The following is a 19,918-nucleotide window of genomic DNA, read 5'->3' as shown; positions in this document are numbered from 1 at the left end:
TGAATTCGAAGACAGGCCTGCTTCAGTTATATAATATTTTTCACAATTTTGATTTCCTAGTACATTTTGCTAAAGATGAAAAATAATTTTTGAATGATTCAAGTGCATTTTGCTAAAGAAGAAAAATAAGTTTATAATGATTCAAGTGCATAGAAGTTTATTGGGTTCACTGAAATAATGATAGTGTTATTACGTTTGCAAAGAGTACTATTGACTTATTTTCTATGTAAATTTAATAGTGGCATCAGTATGAGAGATTAAATAGACGTAACCTTAATGTGTTTATTTGTGTTCTGGAAGTTAACAAGATACTCTGGCCACCAAGCCGATTTAGTATTGTCCTAAAACCCAGTTAATTATTAAGTACCCTCGTACATACCCTGACAAGATGCCCAATTTGAGATGCACTTAAAAGCCAAGTTTATATCTTTATAATCCTTCCCCATAGAAAGACCAAATGCATTCACAATCCCCTTCCCAGGAAAGACCACCTCTGTTATGTTTAAGCCCATACATAAAACTACAACGTATATTCCATTGTTTTGGCGGCTCTCATTCATGTCTTTGTCCCTTATGTAACCTACCCTCATATTACTTGTATTCTTCTGTATAAATATTACATGTTCTGGTTTTCTGGAGGGAGTTCAGTTTTGATCACCATTACACCAAGACCCCCCTTTCTAGCTGGCTCGCTCTTCATCTTGTGTTTTACATAATGTGGAAGTTCGTATGATGTGACCGATTTGATTCCCCAAAGTTGGGAGATAATAAATACTCTTGATATGACTCCGGAATTACAAGTCTCTCCTTGCTGCTTCATATTTATGTACCTCTCCTACTGCTAATACACCGATCCCAACACGACATTAACCAACTCAGCTTTTTTTAAACCTTGAATATCATGCAATTTTGATACACATGTATTATGATAATTCGGAAATATATGGGATTCAAATAGGCCTATTTGAAATACATATCCAAATACTTTCCAATTCATTTCAAAGTAAAGTCAAAGTTGGGTTGTAAGATCTTCTCATGTTATGAATATGTTTTAATGTTGTAATTGAAGAGGGTAATGTTGCAACAAAAAATAATGCCTAAAAATCCTCTCACTTGGCGAATATGATGACGGGATTCTCTTTACTTCTCTATATTCTTTTGAATATTAACGTTAGAATTCGGTGATCCATCTTGTGACTCGTATTTCATTTCACACTTATGTTTATTATCCCTGCTCGCTTTGTTTACTGATGGCACAGCATCACAGGTGAAATTCTATAAGACTTTAACAAAAATTGGGGGAATATTGTCTAGTATTTTAATAAATCCAAGGTTAAAAGGTTTTTGACATGGATTTTATGATTGATGGAATATCATACACGTTTTCTTGGGCGGATGATAAACAGACAGTGTATCGTTTTTCATATTTCATGAAGTTCTAAGGTGTCACTTAAGGCTCACTTTCAATTTGGGTGAGATGTATGAAATAAAGTGGACAAACGGGCGTATTGTCACATTCCACTGATTTTATTTCATCAATAGCGGGGGGGGATCATAAATCTAATCTGCTTCACCGTTTTAGTGAGCTCTAATAGAGGAATAACCGAATGCGTCGTGAAAATAATAGAAACGCAATGTAAATGTGGATATTTGAATAGACATGCGCCTTCTTTTTTTTTTATTCCCTAAAACTTTATATTGCGGGTTCAAATAAAGATTTCCTTGGATACTTCCTGTAGATCGAAAAGTTTAAATGACCACTTTGTATACTCATTATTAGGAGTGTTTTTCTCTAGGTTCTATGGGCCTTTAATATTTGTAAATCAATCATTTTTTTCCAAACGTGCTAAAGTTAGGGCATTATGAAGGCAGAAAACGAGTGGAGGTGGGAGATGGGGAGGGAGAGAGAGGAAGAGAGAGAGAGAGGTGGAGAGAGAGGGGAGAGGGGGAGAGGGGAATGGAGAGAGGGGAGAGAGAGGGTTGAGAGGGATAGTGAGAGGGAGACTGTAGTGACTTTGAGAAAGAAGAAATATTTAAAAAGAGAGAGATATGTATAATTGTGGATATATATATATATAGAGAGAGAGAGAGAGAGAGAGAGAGAGAGAGAGAGAGAGAGAAAGAGAGAGAGAGAGAGAGAGAGAGAGAGGGGGTAGAGAGGAGGAGAGAGAGAGAGGGGGAGAGGGGGTTGAGAGGGATAGTGAGAGGGAGACTGTAGTGACTTTGAGAAAGAAGAAATATTTAAAAAGAGAGAGATATGTATAATTGTGGATATATATATATATATATAGAGAGAGAGAGAGAGAGAGAGAGAGAGAGAAAGAGAGAGAGAGAGAGAGAGAGAGAGAGAAAGAGAGAGAGAGAGAGAGAGAGAGAGAGAGAGAGAGGGAGAGAGAGAGAGGGGGGGGGGGGAGATGGAGGGGAGGCAGAGGAAACCGATCAGGAAAACGAGGAGACAAAAAGCTACATAATTAAAGCTACATAATTAGAGCTAAAGAAATGATATCGCGCTGGACTAGTTATTTCTTATTACCCATTAATAATATTTGAAATGTTATCTATCTACCCAAGTTAAAAATTAAATCGATATCATGACCCAGTTGGTATACAATGGGCGACTTAATACGTAAGAATAGTTTGCAGTCACACTGTTATTATGCATCATTATCGCGACAACCATCATCACAATCATTATTACCACCATCACCATCATCATCACCGTCATCACCACCGTCATCACCATCATCATCATCACAATCATTACCACCACCATCATCATCACCACCATCACCATCATCATCATCATCACTATCGTATTCATCACCATTACCATGATCAGCAGAATAATAATAATAATGATAATGGTGGCTTCTTATATAGCGCACATGTCCGTCACGTTGTGACGCTCCTGGCGCTGCCCCGATTATTACCCTGGCTTTAGCAAGGCAGCTACTACGGCGCTTTAGCATTTCAAGGAATTAATCCCTTCCAGGTACCCATTTACATCACCTGGGTGATTATACTACTTACACCTAGAGTTTTTAAGTTGAGACTGGTGTCAAAAAATGAGTTCTAATACTCAACAAAACAATAAGGAAATTCAATTGATTTCATTGTATTGTGATTCAACATTTTTCTAGAAATAATTTTAAAAAGGATATAATTTTTTTTTTTTTTAAAGCCCTTCCATTCAAACTACTTTACACATTAAAACCCAACACAAATACACATCACGTCAGGAAAAAAAAATTACACTTAAGATTTATTTTGTTTCTTTATTATTACAAAATGGTGCATACACTTGTTATAAAGACCAGTAATCTGCTGTACTGTGCATTTAACATACTCACCTTTTCCAACTCAAATAGTTGCATCACACTCCCATTCTAACCCATCCATGGAACACTGTCTGCTGAGAACTGAAAGGGCATTAACTCTGTGTAAAAGCATACAAGTCAATGCCCTTCTTACAGTCAGTATCATACAATCAAGAACTAACCCCAAAGAATAACTTTAGTTGTTCTGAGAAATTTATTGCATTCTTGCTCATCAATCTACAAGATTCCCCATCAAAGTGTTTGAGAAAGGCTTAAAGTAAGAATAAAGTACAGTTTCTCAGCAAGACATGGGCATCGCCATTTTCTTGATTGCATGACGTACTATGCCGAGTCGTTATATCAGCTTACCGTATGTATTCAAATTTATGGATGCTTCCTTCTCAGGTGTGTGTGGTGTTGAACCATTTCGTTCACCTGCTATTATTAAGAAATCTTCATTTGTATATCTCTTGTACACGTTCATAAGATTTATTGTGCATCAAAAGGCAGGAATTAGTCTCTTTTTTAGAATACCTACACTTATTTTTCAGGGTTAGTTCTCCTTTAAATAATCCTTGGAAGGTGTGGATACTGTCTTACAAAACGAATTTTACAGAGATTTTTGCATTATGAAAACATTGCCCACATGGGTCAGTGTTCATAAAAGTGTTGTACATTTAAGTGGGTATAACTAGTGTTGTGTAGTATTGTCCCAAAACCCACAAGATGCCCAACTTGAGATGCACTTAAAAGCCAAGTTTATATCTTTATAAACCTTCCCCATAGAAAGACCAAGTGCATTCATAATCCACTTCCCAGGAAAGACCACCTCTGTTATGTTTAAGCCCATACATAAAATTACAACGTATTCCAATGTTTTGGTGGCCCTCATACAAGTCTTTGTCCCTTTGACACAATGTAACCTACCCTCATATTACTTGTATCCTTCTGTATTCAATAATTACATGGTCTGACTTTCTGAAAAGGATTGGAGTTTTGATTACCATTCGATTAAGACCCTCTTTCTAGCTGGCTCTCTCTTCATCTTGTGTTTTACATGCAGTTCATAATGATGTGACTGATTTGATTCTCCAAAGTTTGGAGGTAATAAATACTCTTGATATGACTCTGGAATTACAAGTCTCTCCTTGCTGCTTCATTTTATGTACCTCTCCTACTGGCAATATCTCATACACCGGTCCCAACACAACACTAGACTACTGTTTTAAAGATCACCAAATTTACAAATGTAATTTTGTGAATTTCAGAACTTGGTTATCCATAAATCAATAGACTAATTTATTCCAGATTTAGCATATGGCATTGGTTTTTTTAACTTATACCAAATGTGTCCACAAATGGGTCCAAAATGAAATTATGTTTACTCACTTCAAACTTATATTTTTAGGATCAGGACTAATCATATTTTTGAGAAATGCAAATTCTGGACCTTAATCTATCTCCTTATTTGTTCACCAGATATGAATACTTTGAGTTTTTACAATTTTATTGTGAACTATAGCATAACTTATAACTGTGATATAAAACTCATTTGCTATTAACTACACCTTTAAATATGTTGGGTCTTTAAGAATATGTTTCACAGATTAATCATGCAAATTTTTGAGTTTCTATCTTGAAAAATACAGATTTTGTATCCCTTGAAAGTGAAAAATAGCTCTAAATTAGGGCTTTGACAATAACAAGTTTTTAATTCAATAGGTAAAATGCTTTTTTCTTAGGTCAAACTTATTTTATTATAACAAGTGATGATATAAGGTAAATACTTGCAAAAAACTTGGGAACCAGTGCATTGCCTAATAATTTTCATATGTCACACCACTGATGTTTCGGACGTTACACACTGTTAACATTATAACTTTCTTCAAGTTAATTGCTTTTCTTTAGGTATTATTGATCTCAGTTACTTTAATTGTTTGCAGAAAAATACTTCTGTAACATTTATGGAAAAAAATTGCGCAGTTTTAATTAGTTTAGCACATACATGTATACCAAGTTTGTCTTCATCGACCACTCAATTCATGTAAGGAATATTATTCATTTCAAGAACGTGTACCGGTAGTTAAAAATTGTTTATGTGATCTAACAGAGTGAAATATGAAGCTAATAGCAATTTTAGTCATCAAAACTCCTTAGAAAATTCACGTAGAAACATACTCTTTATTGCATGTTATGAACAACAGTGTGAAATGTATACTATGGTTTGTTTCGGATGTTACACGATGTTAACATTTCAATGAGATCATCAATTTCTACAAACTCTACAATATAGATGTTTAATCAGCTTGCTAATGTTCTTTGCCTTCAACTATATAGCGTGTCATTCAATAATATCACTAACACATACATGTATGTAAGCAAAACATTGAAAAATCTTTTTAAAAATAAAACTATAAAAAAGTACCCCCAGTCATGTAAGTACGGTAATAAGAAATAAGTGAATCCTAATGTTTGTACATCTCGAGAATGAGACATTTTAGATGAATTTTAAAATTGTGTATGTTTTAGGTTATAATACTACTGTAGTAACAATCATCCTTTACCACTATTTGTATTAGGAGGCTGTTTCAAACGACAACATTTTTTAATGCTCTTAAATAAGTATTTATTTATTTATTTAATTGATGACCGATTGATGAATGGATGGATTGATTGGTTGGTCGGTTGGTTGGTTGATAGATCTTAACTCTTGCTGTGCCGATATCACAGGTGACATACAATATACAGTGTAGGTTAAACATGTACCGTATTTGCCGGCGATAAGGCCGCAGCGCCGCACCCCCAACTTTGACATTTCGTAGAGGAAAAAAACAAAAACGGACAGCCCATTTATATTTCACACTAGTGTCGTATTGCGGTTCTAACAGATAATTCCTAGCACTCTTAACACAGAGGCAGCCCAGCAGACATGTTGTAGGATTGATAACTACTGGCTAACTGACCAGGTTTTAATGTGTAAAAGCATTACAGCATTCTATGTAGCATTCCACATACATTCCATGCAAAGTAGAAGAAATCAATATATATTCATATAGTCCCATACAAGTATAAATCAACATCACAAAGTATTCCTGAATATTCAAACATAAACAAAGGGTATATATTGCATATTCATAGTATATGTACATTATACTATATAAGCTCGCCTGCATCGAAGAATATTGAAACCAATGAGAGAGAGAGAGATAGACAGATGAAAGGATGGTGGATGAAAAGGGTGAATGTGAATGAGGGATGACCTATTAATATGAAAGGGATGAATCGTGGATATGAAGGGGAGTTTCAGAAGTTCGAAATAAATCCCTACACTAGCTTATACATTTTGTATGTATGCATACATTTGAGGAAGATACTACTTGTATATTTTTAGGATCATTGAATAAGGTATTACTGGTAATGCCCTTTTATTTTATACATGTATGTACTTTCTACACAGATTAGTTACGTGTACTAAGTGCCCTTTTTAAAAGGTATTTTCAAATGAAAATCCATATTTCCCATAATTTTTTAGAAAAACATTTTAATTTGCTTGATTTTATTAACTTTATATACCTGTATCATACCCGTGTCATGTACATGTACACTGGGTATTGCTTAAGTGGGTGATTTTGAGCTTTTGTAACCTACCAAATAGTTTAGATTGACCATACAATCTTTGGTTATATGACATAATTTGGAACAACCTCTGTAAAAATGAAAACCTGATGATTTGCAAACACACAGCAATGTAAATAGCAAGAGGAGAGGTTGAAAAATTGAAATTTGCTATTCTCACATCTATCTTTGCCCCTCATTTGAACTAGTTAAATTATGAAAATGTCTGTTAACAGTTTAATGTAACATCCGAAACGTGCTAACAGCATACCAGAAAGTGCTGTTAAAATGGCTGAATATTTTGTGTGAGTCACTTTTATTAAGATTTTTTCTGATAAATTACAACTAAGGATATACTAAAGCAGCCAGCCATACCTTGCATCACAATGAGTGGCTTCAATATTTTATGTTTTATAAGTCAATTTTGCAGAAAATTCAGATATTTAACGGAAATTTGATTTTTCGCATCATATTTCATCATATTTTTATATTTAGATCTAAATGAAATTATCAAAATAGTGTTTTTAACAGGATTGTGCATTGTGAAATCGTAACTTGCACATATGATCAAAAATTAGTTGAAATTTGGAAACTATGTGTTAACAATCAAATAGTGTAACGTCCGAAACACCCTTCTTGAGCTTACACAAAATTAAGGGATTTGAAAGACCTGACTTGGGTTTTGACTTGTGTTAAGACTTATAATAACTTATGTCATAATGATTTATTCACTCCAGATACCCTCAAATATGGATTATCATCATTTATTTGGTATTTTTTGTTTCGGACGTTACATTTGTTTCGGACGTTACAACTGTTAACGGAAAATTGGTTTTAACTATAAAATAGTATTGTAATGATGTATTGCAAATTTCTTTTTTTTGGTGGGTAGCTGCCATGAAATGTTTAAAAAAAATTACGAAAGATAGGTCCTGCAGTTCATATATTTTCTGCTACTTCAAATTGAAAGTTGTTTCGGACGTTACAAAATTGTTTACGGAAAATGAGACAACTTTTTCAAATTTTGAGTATATTTCTAATATAAGCGCTACTACAATAAAATTATATTTTCTTTTAATTTAATGACTTGGAGTAACTAATGAGCTTATTCAAACCATAAACAGTCTCATTAATTTATTGTTCTGGTGGGTTAAATGAGGGTCTACATTGTTTACGGAAAATGTAACGTCCGAAACACCATTTTCAATTGCACTGTTCCATCAAAATACAGGAGTTAATTCATATTACTGTTAACTTTCTTTAAGATCCACCCATGCTCATCAAACATCAATAGAAAAAAAACATATTGTTTGTGGGTATATATTTTTTTCGGCTCCAACCAAAAAGGTATGTCAATTTTGTTACAAAATTCCGTAAACAATTGGCTGTTCAGAGATACCTCATGCACATAAAGCAATGTTGAAAATTTTTCATTAAGCTATGGGAGGTCAATCTAGGTCCATGCTACAAGAAAAAGTTGTAATTGATTTCTAATTCTTTATCTTTGAAAAGTTTCAGGCTCTCAAAGGGCCATTTAGCTATTTGGTCATAGTTAAAAAAACCAGTGCCATATAGTTCTCCTTTATGAATAAGAGTAGCAGAGTTTCTCTAACGATGTTCTTTAAACATTGATTGTATAATTATGCTGCTTGCAAACTGTAATCCTATCCCTATTACATCATGCTTAAAGGTAAAAACCAGTATTGGAAACGCGCCAATTTCAAAAAATGAAATGGAAGCTCTTATTACCAATCATGTGAAAGAATATGTTTTGAATAATACATGATGATAACAATTTTGCGGGGAAACCGCCTACTTATTGATATATTTGGTAAATTGGTTTATCTATTGGTGTGCGAGAGATAAAAATGCATGTGTCGCGCACGTGTGCATAGTCCCATATACATCTTTCTGTGTACAGTGCTTGTAACTTTATGAAGACTGGGACAAATTTCTTATCATTTTGATGATTCCAGAACCTTGCAGTACATCTATGCTAGATGATCAACCTTTTCTGATCGATTTCACAACGTTTCGTGCACAATGAAATCGCATGACCATAACTGGTCTTTATCTTTAAATGATGTTGATATTCTGGTAGTACTGCGCAAACAAAACTCACAAGACAATTTTCTCAGATCCTTTGATACTTCTCGTATTTAAAAGTGTAAAATGTTGTTAAAGTGTATGTATTACCAACTAAATGCAACTACCCCAAGTCACGTTCAAGTCATACAAAAGGGATTTCATTTTTTGTTTAAAGATCATATTTATGGAATGAAGGACATTCATGGAAGCTGATTCTAGTCTGAATAGAGATTTAAATGCAGTCTTAGCTTTTGGGAAGCATCTTCTGAAATATATGAAGTTGAGTAGGACACTGAAGGTGATCTTAGAGTCCACATTAACAATACAAATAGTCTGTTCTTGTATAGCACATATCACATTATGATGTAAATTCTGCATGCACTTCTAAAGAGCTGCAACCATCATCATCCCTTGGTGCTTTATAGGAATTTCTTCCCTTCTGGAAGCCACTTACTAAACCTGGGTTGAGAGTGGCAAATATATATCAATCCTTGCCAACCAATATCAGTTCAGTGTTTAAATCTATGACCTTCACATCCATAGGTGTAGGTTTGGAGGTTTAGGCCCATCTGCTATGATACGTCATTCACATTCTTGCCTCTAGCTTGAAAACTTTTAGTCACTTCAAAAGTTGCATGAACATTCTTCTTCAGTTCCAATTCTTGACAGAGAATTAATCCCTCTTCGTCTAAATCATCAGCACTGTCTATGATTCACTTTGAAGTTAAAATGAAGGTTTCCACTGGATGGATTGAATGTGACCTCAAAGTTCAAGCTCTCATCTTCTTTCACTTCCGGGTTCCTCTTGATGAAATGAACACCCTGCTTGCTATGCATGTCCCAGACTAGTCTACCATCACCAGACCCTGTGTTATCCTCTTGTAGTCCTGTAGAGATGGTTGTCGTTTCATCCAAGTCATACTCCATCCACAATGCAATACCATGACAAGTTCCACGACTAGAATGAATGAAAAGTATGAAGAAAAGAAGGACAAATATTGATTTAAACCTCAATAACTTTATACAGGGTGTTGCTGAAAAAAAAGGAAACCGAATTCAATTGTTTTTGTAAGTTGTACCTTGCTACCATGTGGGTGGGTAGTTTATGAAGTGAATTAATTGATTTTGTACAAGTGCTTATTTAGGGTTGTCGTTTTTTTAAGTTGCAAATTACAAAATTAACATTGTGAAATCCATTCCTGACATAGTCAAAAGCATGTGTTTAAGCCATCTCCTTCTGCTGCCTGATAGAGGAGACAAACCTTTGTCTGAAGATTAAACTCACCTGCTGAAATCAATGACTCCATTCCTAACTGATTTATCCTCAGGAATTGCTTTCGAGAAGTCAAAGGTCATAAGTTCAAACTGTTGGGTCAAAGGTCGGCCAGGGTACTCCCAGAGATGATGAGGATCCGTGGCTGCATCACTGCAATCTGATGACTTCTGAAGACAGAATTATAAATAAATCATGACTTAGACAAGCTCTTATCTCTGAATTCTGTGGATATGAATTGTACAACCAAAGAATATGAACATCAAAATTAAAATTTCAGCTCCTCTTAAAATGATAACATTTACAAGAAGGTTGTGAAAATGTAACTGACAGACATATTTTCAGTTGATTTACAAGCTATTTTTTTGATGAATTACAGGTAATCAACATTTGGAAAAAATACCTGTACTGATTTTTTTCTAGTTTTAAAGTCCCGGGAGGTTCTCTTTGGGTATTAGCCCTTTTAAAGAAACAACATACATGAGTTATAATGGTAGTAATGTCGATCTTCATCTTATTTTATCTACCCAGAGGACAAACATTTTTTAGACATCTTAAAGCCAAATTCTAGTTGTAGAACATACCTGTACTACATTGTCGAAGATCCTGACGTTAAAGCCCTCTATGCTCTTCACTGGAGCATGAAACTTCCAAAGGTCATCAAACTGAATGGCGATTCCCATAAGTTTGGCACTAGAGGGCAGCATTTTCACATCCGGTGCTAAGAGAGGACGTAGAGCAGACCAAGCATACCATAGGTAGAGATTGTGCCATGGTAAGAGAGTGGTAATGAAGAATGGTTCAGTGAGGAGTACATCGATCTGAAGGATGGGAAGATGTACCATTTGAACACCAGTCAATTTAATGAATAGATATGTTGAAGAAAGAAAGCAGTAAGGTTGGGCTAAATGAGGAGGATGCTCGAGATGAAAAGAAGTGGAGGGAGGGAGGGAGGGAGTTTCATCATGGTGTGAAAGTTTGCTATACAGAGGGCGCAAGTAGCTACAAGTAGTGCAGTGGGGCTTTAATAAATGATGATGATGATGATGATGAGTACATTTTCTAGCAAAATAAACTTGAAAGAGATATTTTCAATCCATCAACTCATTATTTATAGGAGAATAACCACCAACAGCCTCACCTTGTTACTATCAAGATCCTTTGCTGAAAGATCCTGTGCTCTTTGATCCAATAGTTTAACCTTTGACCCCAAGCTGTTGACCTCAACGACCTTGTCCATGACACGTCTACACATAGATGAAGATTCAGCACTATACACCTTGAGTGGAGGAAGATGGAAGAAAAGCAAAGTTCATGTTATCAACAGAGAAATTTAACCTATACTTTATCATCCATACATCAAGAGATATTCTGTACAAGGACAAGAACCAGAATGGCTGGGCAACCAACATAATGCATTTAAATTTCTTTGTCCAGGGGGGTTTTTCACAAAGATTTTAAGTCAAACTTAACTCTAAGTTGGACTTAAATATTATGGAGAGCCATTTGTAGCCTTATAATGAAATATATTCAAAAGCAAAAAATTAAAGTATTTTAGACTTTTCATAAATTCCACATCAAGAACATGAAATCTACAACGATAATAGAAAATATGAATGATTTGAATCAACATATAACTTTTAAGTCCAACTTAGAGATAAGTTCAACTTAGGATCTTTGTGAAACACCCCCCTGATGGTCTAAGATTCATATGCGATCAAGTTCAACCAAGTTGTGCAGCTTAACATAATTACTTCCAAAAGAAGCATGGTTTAGCATCCATCTACGTTTGAGAAAAGTACACTTGAATGTTGTGATCACTCCAAATCAAAGTCCCCGGTCCCGCAAAGAATCACAAAGTTACAAACCCTCTATCGCTTTTGTACAGAGTTGTGACTGATATCAATATATTGATGAAAGCCACAATCAACGTACTAAATCCAAATCTTTATGAGAAAGTTAAACATGCAAGGGAAAATAAGAATTGCTCTGCTTTACCTGTTTTGCTCCTAGTCTTGCTGCTATGAGCGGTAACATGGAGCCATCACTAACACTGAGGCATATGCTATCATTGGTGATAATCTGTAATTAAAAAAGAAAAGAAGACAGATGTATTGTAAAGACAATATTACATCATCACTTGACAGTTATACAAGATTTGCATCAGCACGTCAGGGAACACATTGCCATACTTTAACAGAATTACCAAAACAGTACATTTTGGAAATCATAGCTATTTTTCTATCATTGCTTCTTCTTGCATAATATTGGTATTGATCAGTGTAAAATATTATCAAAATGGTTGTGAAGGAAATCTTGTCAACCTTACGAGCTGAAGAAAGAAAATGTTTTTTTGGTTCATCTTCAATCTCAAGAGGGCCACTGAAAAGTTGACCATTATATTTAGCTGAGGCAAACTCGAACAGTTCTAGTCAAATTTGAAGATGATGGTCACTCCCAAAGTTCAAAATATTACCCCAAGTTCCAGGAATCTATCGGATTACCTTTTTCATAGCTCTCACAAACTTGTTGGTCCTGTCTTTAGAGTTGAGCATTCCAAACCTTGGTCTACTCCAGACTACATGTGCTCCACAGCGACAGACTGGCCTAACCTGCTGGGTTGGAGGACTCTCATCCCTAGTGCTTACATCAAACCATTGGCTGTAATCATCATGGGTCATCGTCAAGGTGACCGCATCACCTACGATTCAAGACAGAGATGAAGACTAGTAATGAGAAGGTCCAGAACTGATCATGATATAGGATACCACAGGAAATATTTCTCTCTAATGTTAACTGTACAGTCCGAACCTCTTTTGTTACACAAGTTTTGCAATAAAGCATAAACATTCATTCATTCATTTTATTTCCAATTCTCGTAAAAAATACATTCAACAATATATTATACATATAAACAAATATATAAACAATACAAAGAATATGACTGTATTGTAGGTATCAAAAGATTAAATCAGCAGCCAAAATGTCTATTGAGGATATGTTGATGCAGCCAGACACAAATATCAACATTGTCAAAAACTGAACAAATAGTATGTGAGTTTGCATGCTATAGATCATTTTTGTTTTTATATTTTATAATGCTTGAGGCCATTCTCACTGATCTGTCAAAAAGCATAACTTTGTGGACATCTCGCTGAACACGAGTTAATTCATAACGACTGTTTCAATGGGATGTCCACCACTGAACACAGACTACCAAACCTCTTAGTCACATGCAGCCTCACCTTTCTCAACCTGTACCGGTTGATCCAAGAAGTAGACAGCTTGCATCCAATGATCCCTCCAGGGTGCCTTAGACCCATTTTCATGACACCATGTAGGAGCAGTGCTCAGTATAACCTTGCCTTCCGTATCCATGGTAAGATCCCACCACATGAACACACCTAGTACAAGAAAAGATTGATATTAATATCTTCATTAGCTTTGATGCACATCAAGTTCAATTAGCTGTAATAATCCATTGTCTTTTCACACCAACAATCCTAACATACTATATGGCCACATCAAAATATATCCGAGTTTCTTAAATGATAAGTTAGAAGGTAAAGAAGATAGTTGTAGACCAATCCTGGGAAGCAAAGAACCAACTGGGAGGAAAGAGAACTTTAAGATCTGGTGTGGTGGAGCACTGCAAGAGTCCACAAGAATGCCAAAGAACAGAGATGTGTGGAAAAATGTTGAAATCAACCTTTGAGCTGGCTGGGAGAAGATACCATGCTAGATAGATCCCAGAATAGAACTAGATGGAACTTTGATTGCGCGCAGTCAAAAATGATGCCTCCGTTATAGAGCAAGTTTACAAACCAATACAGAAGAAATTTTTCAAATTCAAGTTTCATTGTAATCCATTAACAGGTTTTCAAAATATTGTGATTACAAGCAATTTCTCATATACATATATGACCCTTTGATCTTTGACCTCATGACCCTAAAATCTACTCAGTTCATCGGCTCTGCAAGATATCCTGAGTTAGATAGTAATCCATCTGTCAGTTCTAATGAGAATGCGTTCACAAGCTATTTTTGCATACATAATGAGCCCATGACATTTGAACTTTGACCTAATGACCCAAGAATCTACTCAGTTCATTGGCTCTGCAAGATACATACATGATCTAAGTTTGGCAGGAATCCATCAATCTGTTCTAATGACAATGCGATCATGAGCTGTTTTTGCATACATAATGAGCCCTGTGACCTTTGACCTTTGACCTCGTGACCCCAAAATCTAATCAGTTCATCGGCTCTGCAAGATACATTCATGACAAAAGTTTGGCAGGAATCCATCAATCGGTTCTTCAGATAACGCGATCACGAGCTGTTTTTGCATACATAATGAGCCCTGTGACCTTTGACCTCGTAACCCCAAAATCTAATCAGTTCATCAACTCTGCAAGATACATACATGACCAAAGTTTAGCAGGAATCCATCAATCGGTTCTTCAGATAACGCAATCACAAGAACGGGATGTACGGACGGACAACCCGAAAACATAATGCCTCCGGCTACTTCGTAACGGAGGCATAAAAATATTTATCAGCACAAATAATGTCATAATTTGTTTAAGGTAGATGAATATAACAACGTCTTATATTATCATAGTATAGCAAGACTGTTCTTTATTACAATCTTACATTTATGGCATTTGTGGATACCGTTTTGAAGCCTCTTCTGACATTAAATCCTTTAACTTGTACCACTCCCTGAACTGATGTCCCTTTTCTTGTCTATATAATCAAGAAACGGATCCAAGGCAAAAATAAACACGGACTACTGCATAATCAACCTAATTACAAGCAGGATAACCTTCATGATGTGTTTAGTAACAACTCAGAATGCAAAGCTTAATTAGATTACCTGTTTTCCAAACAAAGAAAGTTCTCACTATCGAGCATGTCTGGTCAATGTCTTCAAGTTCTTATTCATGAATGATACATTGTTGTGTAGTTCCCATGATCATAAACCATTATCTAAGTCTCAATCAAAGGTTGTTAGTCTGCCCATTATCAAAAGAACATTAAGTCCATGTAAATGAGAAAGTTTAATGCTCTTTTAGCTCTAAAGTGATCAGTTGCTACCCCCCCCCCCCAAAAAAGGGGGGGTGAGAAGAAACATCACTTACTTACCTTGACACTTTCCTGTTATCAAGCTTTCACAGCTGACATTCCTTGTCCGATTCTCAGTGAAATCTCCCTTGGTGAAATTGAAATCAATCACACTAAGAGGCTCTGTGATTGGTTGGAATTGATCAGGTGATACCTGGCTAAGCTGAATGTCATGGACGGAGGCTGCCCCAGAGCATGATGTCATCTCAGGGTGGGGTAAGATGTCTCCATGTCCGGAGATTGGAATCGGTTGAAGCTTGTGCCAGCTCCAGACAAAATCTGACTGGACAATTTGTGCTTTGACAACTGCTTTGTGGGGAACACATATGCAGTCATCCTAAAGGGGAAAAGGAAACAAGAAAGTAGTAAAAAGTGGTAGTATTTTTGCAATTTTTTAAAGTGTGCTTGCTCACAAGTACTTTATGAGAAGAATAGAATAACAATAAGTTGGAATCAGGAGTTGATAAACGTTATAGTCATTAGTGGAATTCTCAAGAATGTTGATGGATATTGCACACTAACAGACATAAGGTCTTTTAAATGATTGTTTAGTTTTGAATCTACACTGGACTTTTTTCATTGTAATTTATCCTAATGATGATGCACTACAGACCAATAAAACAACTCACGATTGTTGTCCAGAGAAACTACAAATGATAATGTTTTAAATGTTTTTCCTTGATATAATTCCTCAGTGAATGTGATCTCAAAATATTCAGTAGCTCGGTGAATACTTACTGTCAGAAGATACTTGTGAGCATGTAGATATGTAGGAATAGCTCCCTCCCCAATCAGCTCTGTATCAAAGACTTCAGTGGCAAGAATATTAGCTCTTACTGGCATGTCACCATCTGAAAGAGATAATAATCAGAAGTATATGATGCTCCATTTGTCTTGTGCTGGAATATAGGCCAAAATGTTGTCAAATCATAAAATGAAAGAGACTGGTGTGAAAACTAAATAGTATACTACAAAGAAGACAAAAGACACTGAACACAGATACTTAATGTGATTCTGTACAAGTTAACTTGTTGAGCCCTAGTCATATGTTTAAGTTGTTTAATACTTCATGCACTACAAGACAAGGTTGAAAAAGATGAAACCTAAACAAAATATTGAACGAACAATTTCTATAACACATGCTCGTTGAAATGTTCAAAGACCAAGTATTCTAGGGCTCAGTCTTACCAAAATCAACATACAAAAAATTAACAATAACATTTAATACTAGAAAAGAAATAGTGAAGAGGTAATCAGATGTCACCATCAATACACTCATTCCTCTTAAATACAAGGGGGAAATATGCTTACGAACACAAACTGACCTGGGCCTACGGTGACCTCAGTAGAACGTTTTGAGATGACAGTGATCTTATCTGCAAATCCATTCACTGCTACTATCTTCTTGGCTGCTTCAGCGATGGGTGGGAATGCCTGTGGGGCGGGGTGGGATTGCATGAATGAAATAGAATGGTGTTTAGGGGATGATTTAGTTAACAAAATGATCTTGTTCTTGCATACTGAAATCAACCAAGCAGTGCCACACTGCAGCTAATGATGTTGTATAGTTCATGGTGCGGCAATATTTCCAGACTTGGGATTCATTTATCTTGACTTACCTTTTATACTGACATTAACTCCATAAAATCAATCTACATCTATTCATCTAATGATGTGGTACAGTTTATGATTAGGAGCGAAGAATATATGTTTTTTTTTTCTTCTTTGTAGATTCAAATAAGTACATCGTGCAACCATTCTACTTGGCTAATGTTTTAAATGGAATGTAAACATGTTACAAAGCTTGTTTGGCTCCAAGCTTTCCTAATCAAAGGCAACCAATTCAGGTCTTGATATCATACTAATCATTTTCATTATCTCATCTGAGAAACGGTACATGGAAAGATTCTCCTGAGTTGACCCGGTTTTGATTCACAAATATAATTTCCATACTCTTCTCCACAAAGTGCTCCTCTTCTTCCTTTGAATGATTGACCTAAATGGCTTACTACTACAATTTATACTTTTATCCACAAGAAAGAACAAACAAGTAAACCTCATCCTCAAGAGTCCTACTTTGAAAAATGTTAAGTGCTGAAGTATAAAATATTAGCAGCTCCATCATACTTACTTCACATGCATGAACTGAGTCTGCACCACACTCTGCTGCCATCATTGCCAGTAACCCCGTCCCAGTACCGATATCTAGGACCCTCACCTCCTGACCCCTCCCTCGTATGATGGAGATAGCTCGACGGATACCCTCGTAGTATTTCTTATTCTATAGAAAAGAAAAAAAGAAGCGAAAAATAGTTAAATCTGTTAAAAGGATTGAAATATGATGCAACAAATCTAGAGGATTATGAGAGAGCAACAGTTTACACATGTATGTAGGTATTTTTGTCATATTTTTCTATGTGACTACAGAGCACTTGTAAGCACATCACGATGCTGCAACAGAATAGTGGATTGCATCCTGGGCATTATTTCAAATAATTATCATAAGTACAAGGACGCTGACATCCCATTAAAACAAGTATTTTATAACCTGTGTTTCAGTAGGAGGTTGGTGAACTTCTGCTGAAGAAAATGTTTCAGAAAGCAATGCTCTAGTGTAGGTCTTATTAAAATCAAAAGAAAGAAAAGTACTATATGAGTAATCGGGCATGTGTAGCTTCTCTCATTGCGGCCCTGAAATATGGAACACCCTCTCTTCTTTTGTCCACACTTTCACTGCGATCAACTCTTTCATGAAGAAGATCTAAAGGACACATCGCTTCAATAACTGAATCTTTATTTATATTCTTTTCCTTATTATGTTATTTGTCTGTTTAGCATTGATTTATAATGTGAAGCACACTGAGAAATTTCTATTGGATTGAGCATTTCATTAAAAAATACTGGTATGTATGTATGTAATTTTTAAGTGTGAAAGGAGCTCTGACACTGGTATGTCTGTATGTATTTTGTAAATGTGAAAGAGCTCTTACACTGGTATATACTGTATGTATTTTGTAAGTGTGAAAGGAGCCCTTACACAGGTATGTCTGTATGTATTTTTAAGTGTGAAAGGAACTCTTACACTGGTATGTATGTATGTATTTTGTAAGTGTGAAAGAAGCTCTTACACTGGTATGTCTGTATGTATTTTTAAGTGTGAAAGGAACTCTTACACTGGTATGTATGTATGTATGTACTTTGTAAGTGTGAAAGAAGCTCTTACACTGGTATGTATGTATGTATTTTGTAAGTGTGAAAAGAGCCCTTACACTGGTATGTCTGTATGTATTTTGTAAGTGTGAAATGAGCACTTACACTGGTATGTATGTATGTATTTTGTAAGTGTGAAAGAAGCTCTTACACTGATATGTATGTATGTATTTTGTAAGTGTAAAAGGAGCTCTTACACTGATATGTATGTATGTATTTTGTAAGTGTAAAAGGAGCACTTACACTGGTATGTATGTATTTATTTTGTAAGTGTGAAAGGAACTCTTACACTGGTATGTACCGTATGTATGTATTTTGTAAGTTTGAAAGTAGCTTTTACCCTTTCGTCATCATGCAGCATATCTGTGTAAGCCGAACGGGCAATCTCTTGATGATAATCATAGCTCTCATCTTCCACGACCCATTCTAAAGCTCCTGTGGTTGGATTGACACGGGATGACAGCGGAGCTTGAGACATCCTGGAACAGACTGAAAACTCTCTCCTCAGCTTTGGGAATGTAAGAAAGGCACGGTTTCCAAGTGGACTTGAGCAAGATCTTCCAGCCCGCCACAAGACAAGGATTCTCCTTCTTATCATACACACTAGTGTCTGCTAGAAATAAAAAAATATATTTAATATAGGGATGAACAAAATACATGTACAAGGTGCCAAAGAGTAAATAAAAAGCAGAAGGGATTTAATAGACGTTAAGCCTACCATTCTTTATCCTTCTTTTTTCTCCACATCCTTCACTTAGATTTGTTCCATCGCTTTCTCTTTCTAATCCTTGTGCTGTATTCACCTGTATTCACCTGTATTCACCATTCTCTCTTCTTCTTTTTCTTTCTTTCCTAATTTTTCCCTCTATTTTTTCTCATTCTCGTATCAGGTTATCCGATACTTTGTGCAAGTCTCTAAAAACCCAATCACACACTACAAAATAATAAAGGAGTGGGACAGTCATAACTTAATCACTGCAGAAAAAGCAGGAATCTTCGTAAATATTCAGATGCCTCAAATTCCAAACTGCAACGCATGAATAAAAGGAAATCGGAAATTATAATTCCATGACGTCAATCATATCATCAACACATTCAGTTAGTACTTACAATCTCTGCCTTTTTCTTAGCTTCGACCCAGTACCTTCAAACGATTTCAATTTCGCCTAGACTAGACGAGATCACGCCGGGGCCGCGCGCGGCGACCGAGCCGAGGGATTGCGGCAGCTAGCGCTAGCGCTTTTAGCGAGCTCGCTATATTGGTAAGATCACACTTGCACGTGGTACG

The 19,918-nt window shown here is 35.8% G+C and overlaps 1 protein-coding gene across 3 annotated transcripts; it reads right to left on the bottom strand.

Moving 5' to 3' along the window:
* Positions 1-9,283: 9,283 nt before the first annotated feature.
* LOC574858 (protein arginine N-methyltransferase 7) lies at positions 9,284-19,918 on the bottom strand. Of its 3 annotated transcripts, none has more exons than XM_030975747.1 (13): positions 19,741-19,918; positions 18,971-19,243; positions 17,552-17,701; positions 16,746-16,854; positions 16,159-16,271; positions 15,442-15,757; positions 13,539-13,697; positions 12,798-12,994; positions 12,292-12,375; positions 11,435-11,572; positions 10,878-11,114; positions 10,306-10,460; positions 9,284-9,978 (listed from the first exon to the last, which is right to left on the bottom strand). In XM_030975747.1, the coding sequence occupies exons 2-13, from the start codon at positions 19,226-19,228 to the stop codon at positions 9,717-9,719; spliced, it is 2,178 nt and encodes a 725-aa protein (XP_030831607.1). In that variant the 5' UTR covers positions 19,229-19,243; positions 19,741-19,918; the 3' UTR covers positions 9,284-9,716. The 3 variants fall into 3 exon arrangements, with proteins under 3 accessions (XP_030831607.1, XP_780353.3, XP_011672088.2); XM_775260.4 differs by having other exon boundaries at positions 10,306-10,463; positions 19,741-19,916; XM_011673786.2 differs by having other exon boundaries at positions 10,306-10,463; positions 18,971-19,240; positions 19,741-19,916.

Source organism: Strongylocentrotus purpuratus, unplaced genomic scaffold (genome assembly GCF_000002235.5).
Source record: "Strongylocentrotus purpuratus isolate Spur 01 unplaced genomic scaffold, Spur_5.0 spur5_scaffold_8, whole genome shotgun sequence".
Classification (NCBI taxonomy): domain Eukaryota; kingdom Metazoa; phylum Echinodermata; class Echinoidea; order Camarodonta; family Strongylocentrotidae; genus Strongylocentrotus; species Strongylocentrotus purpuratus.
This window is presented reverse-complemented; position numbering and strand designations above follow the sequence as displayed.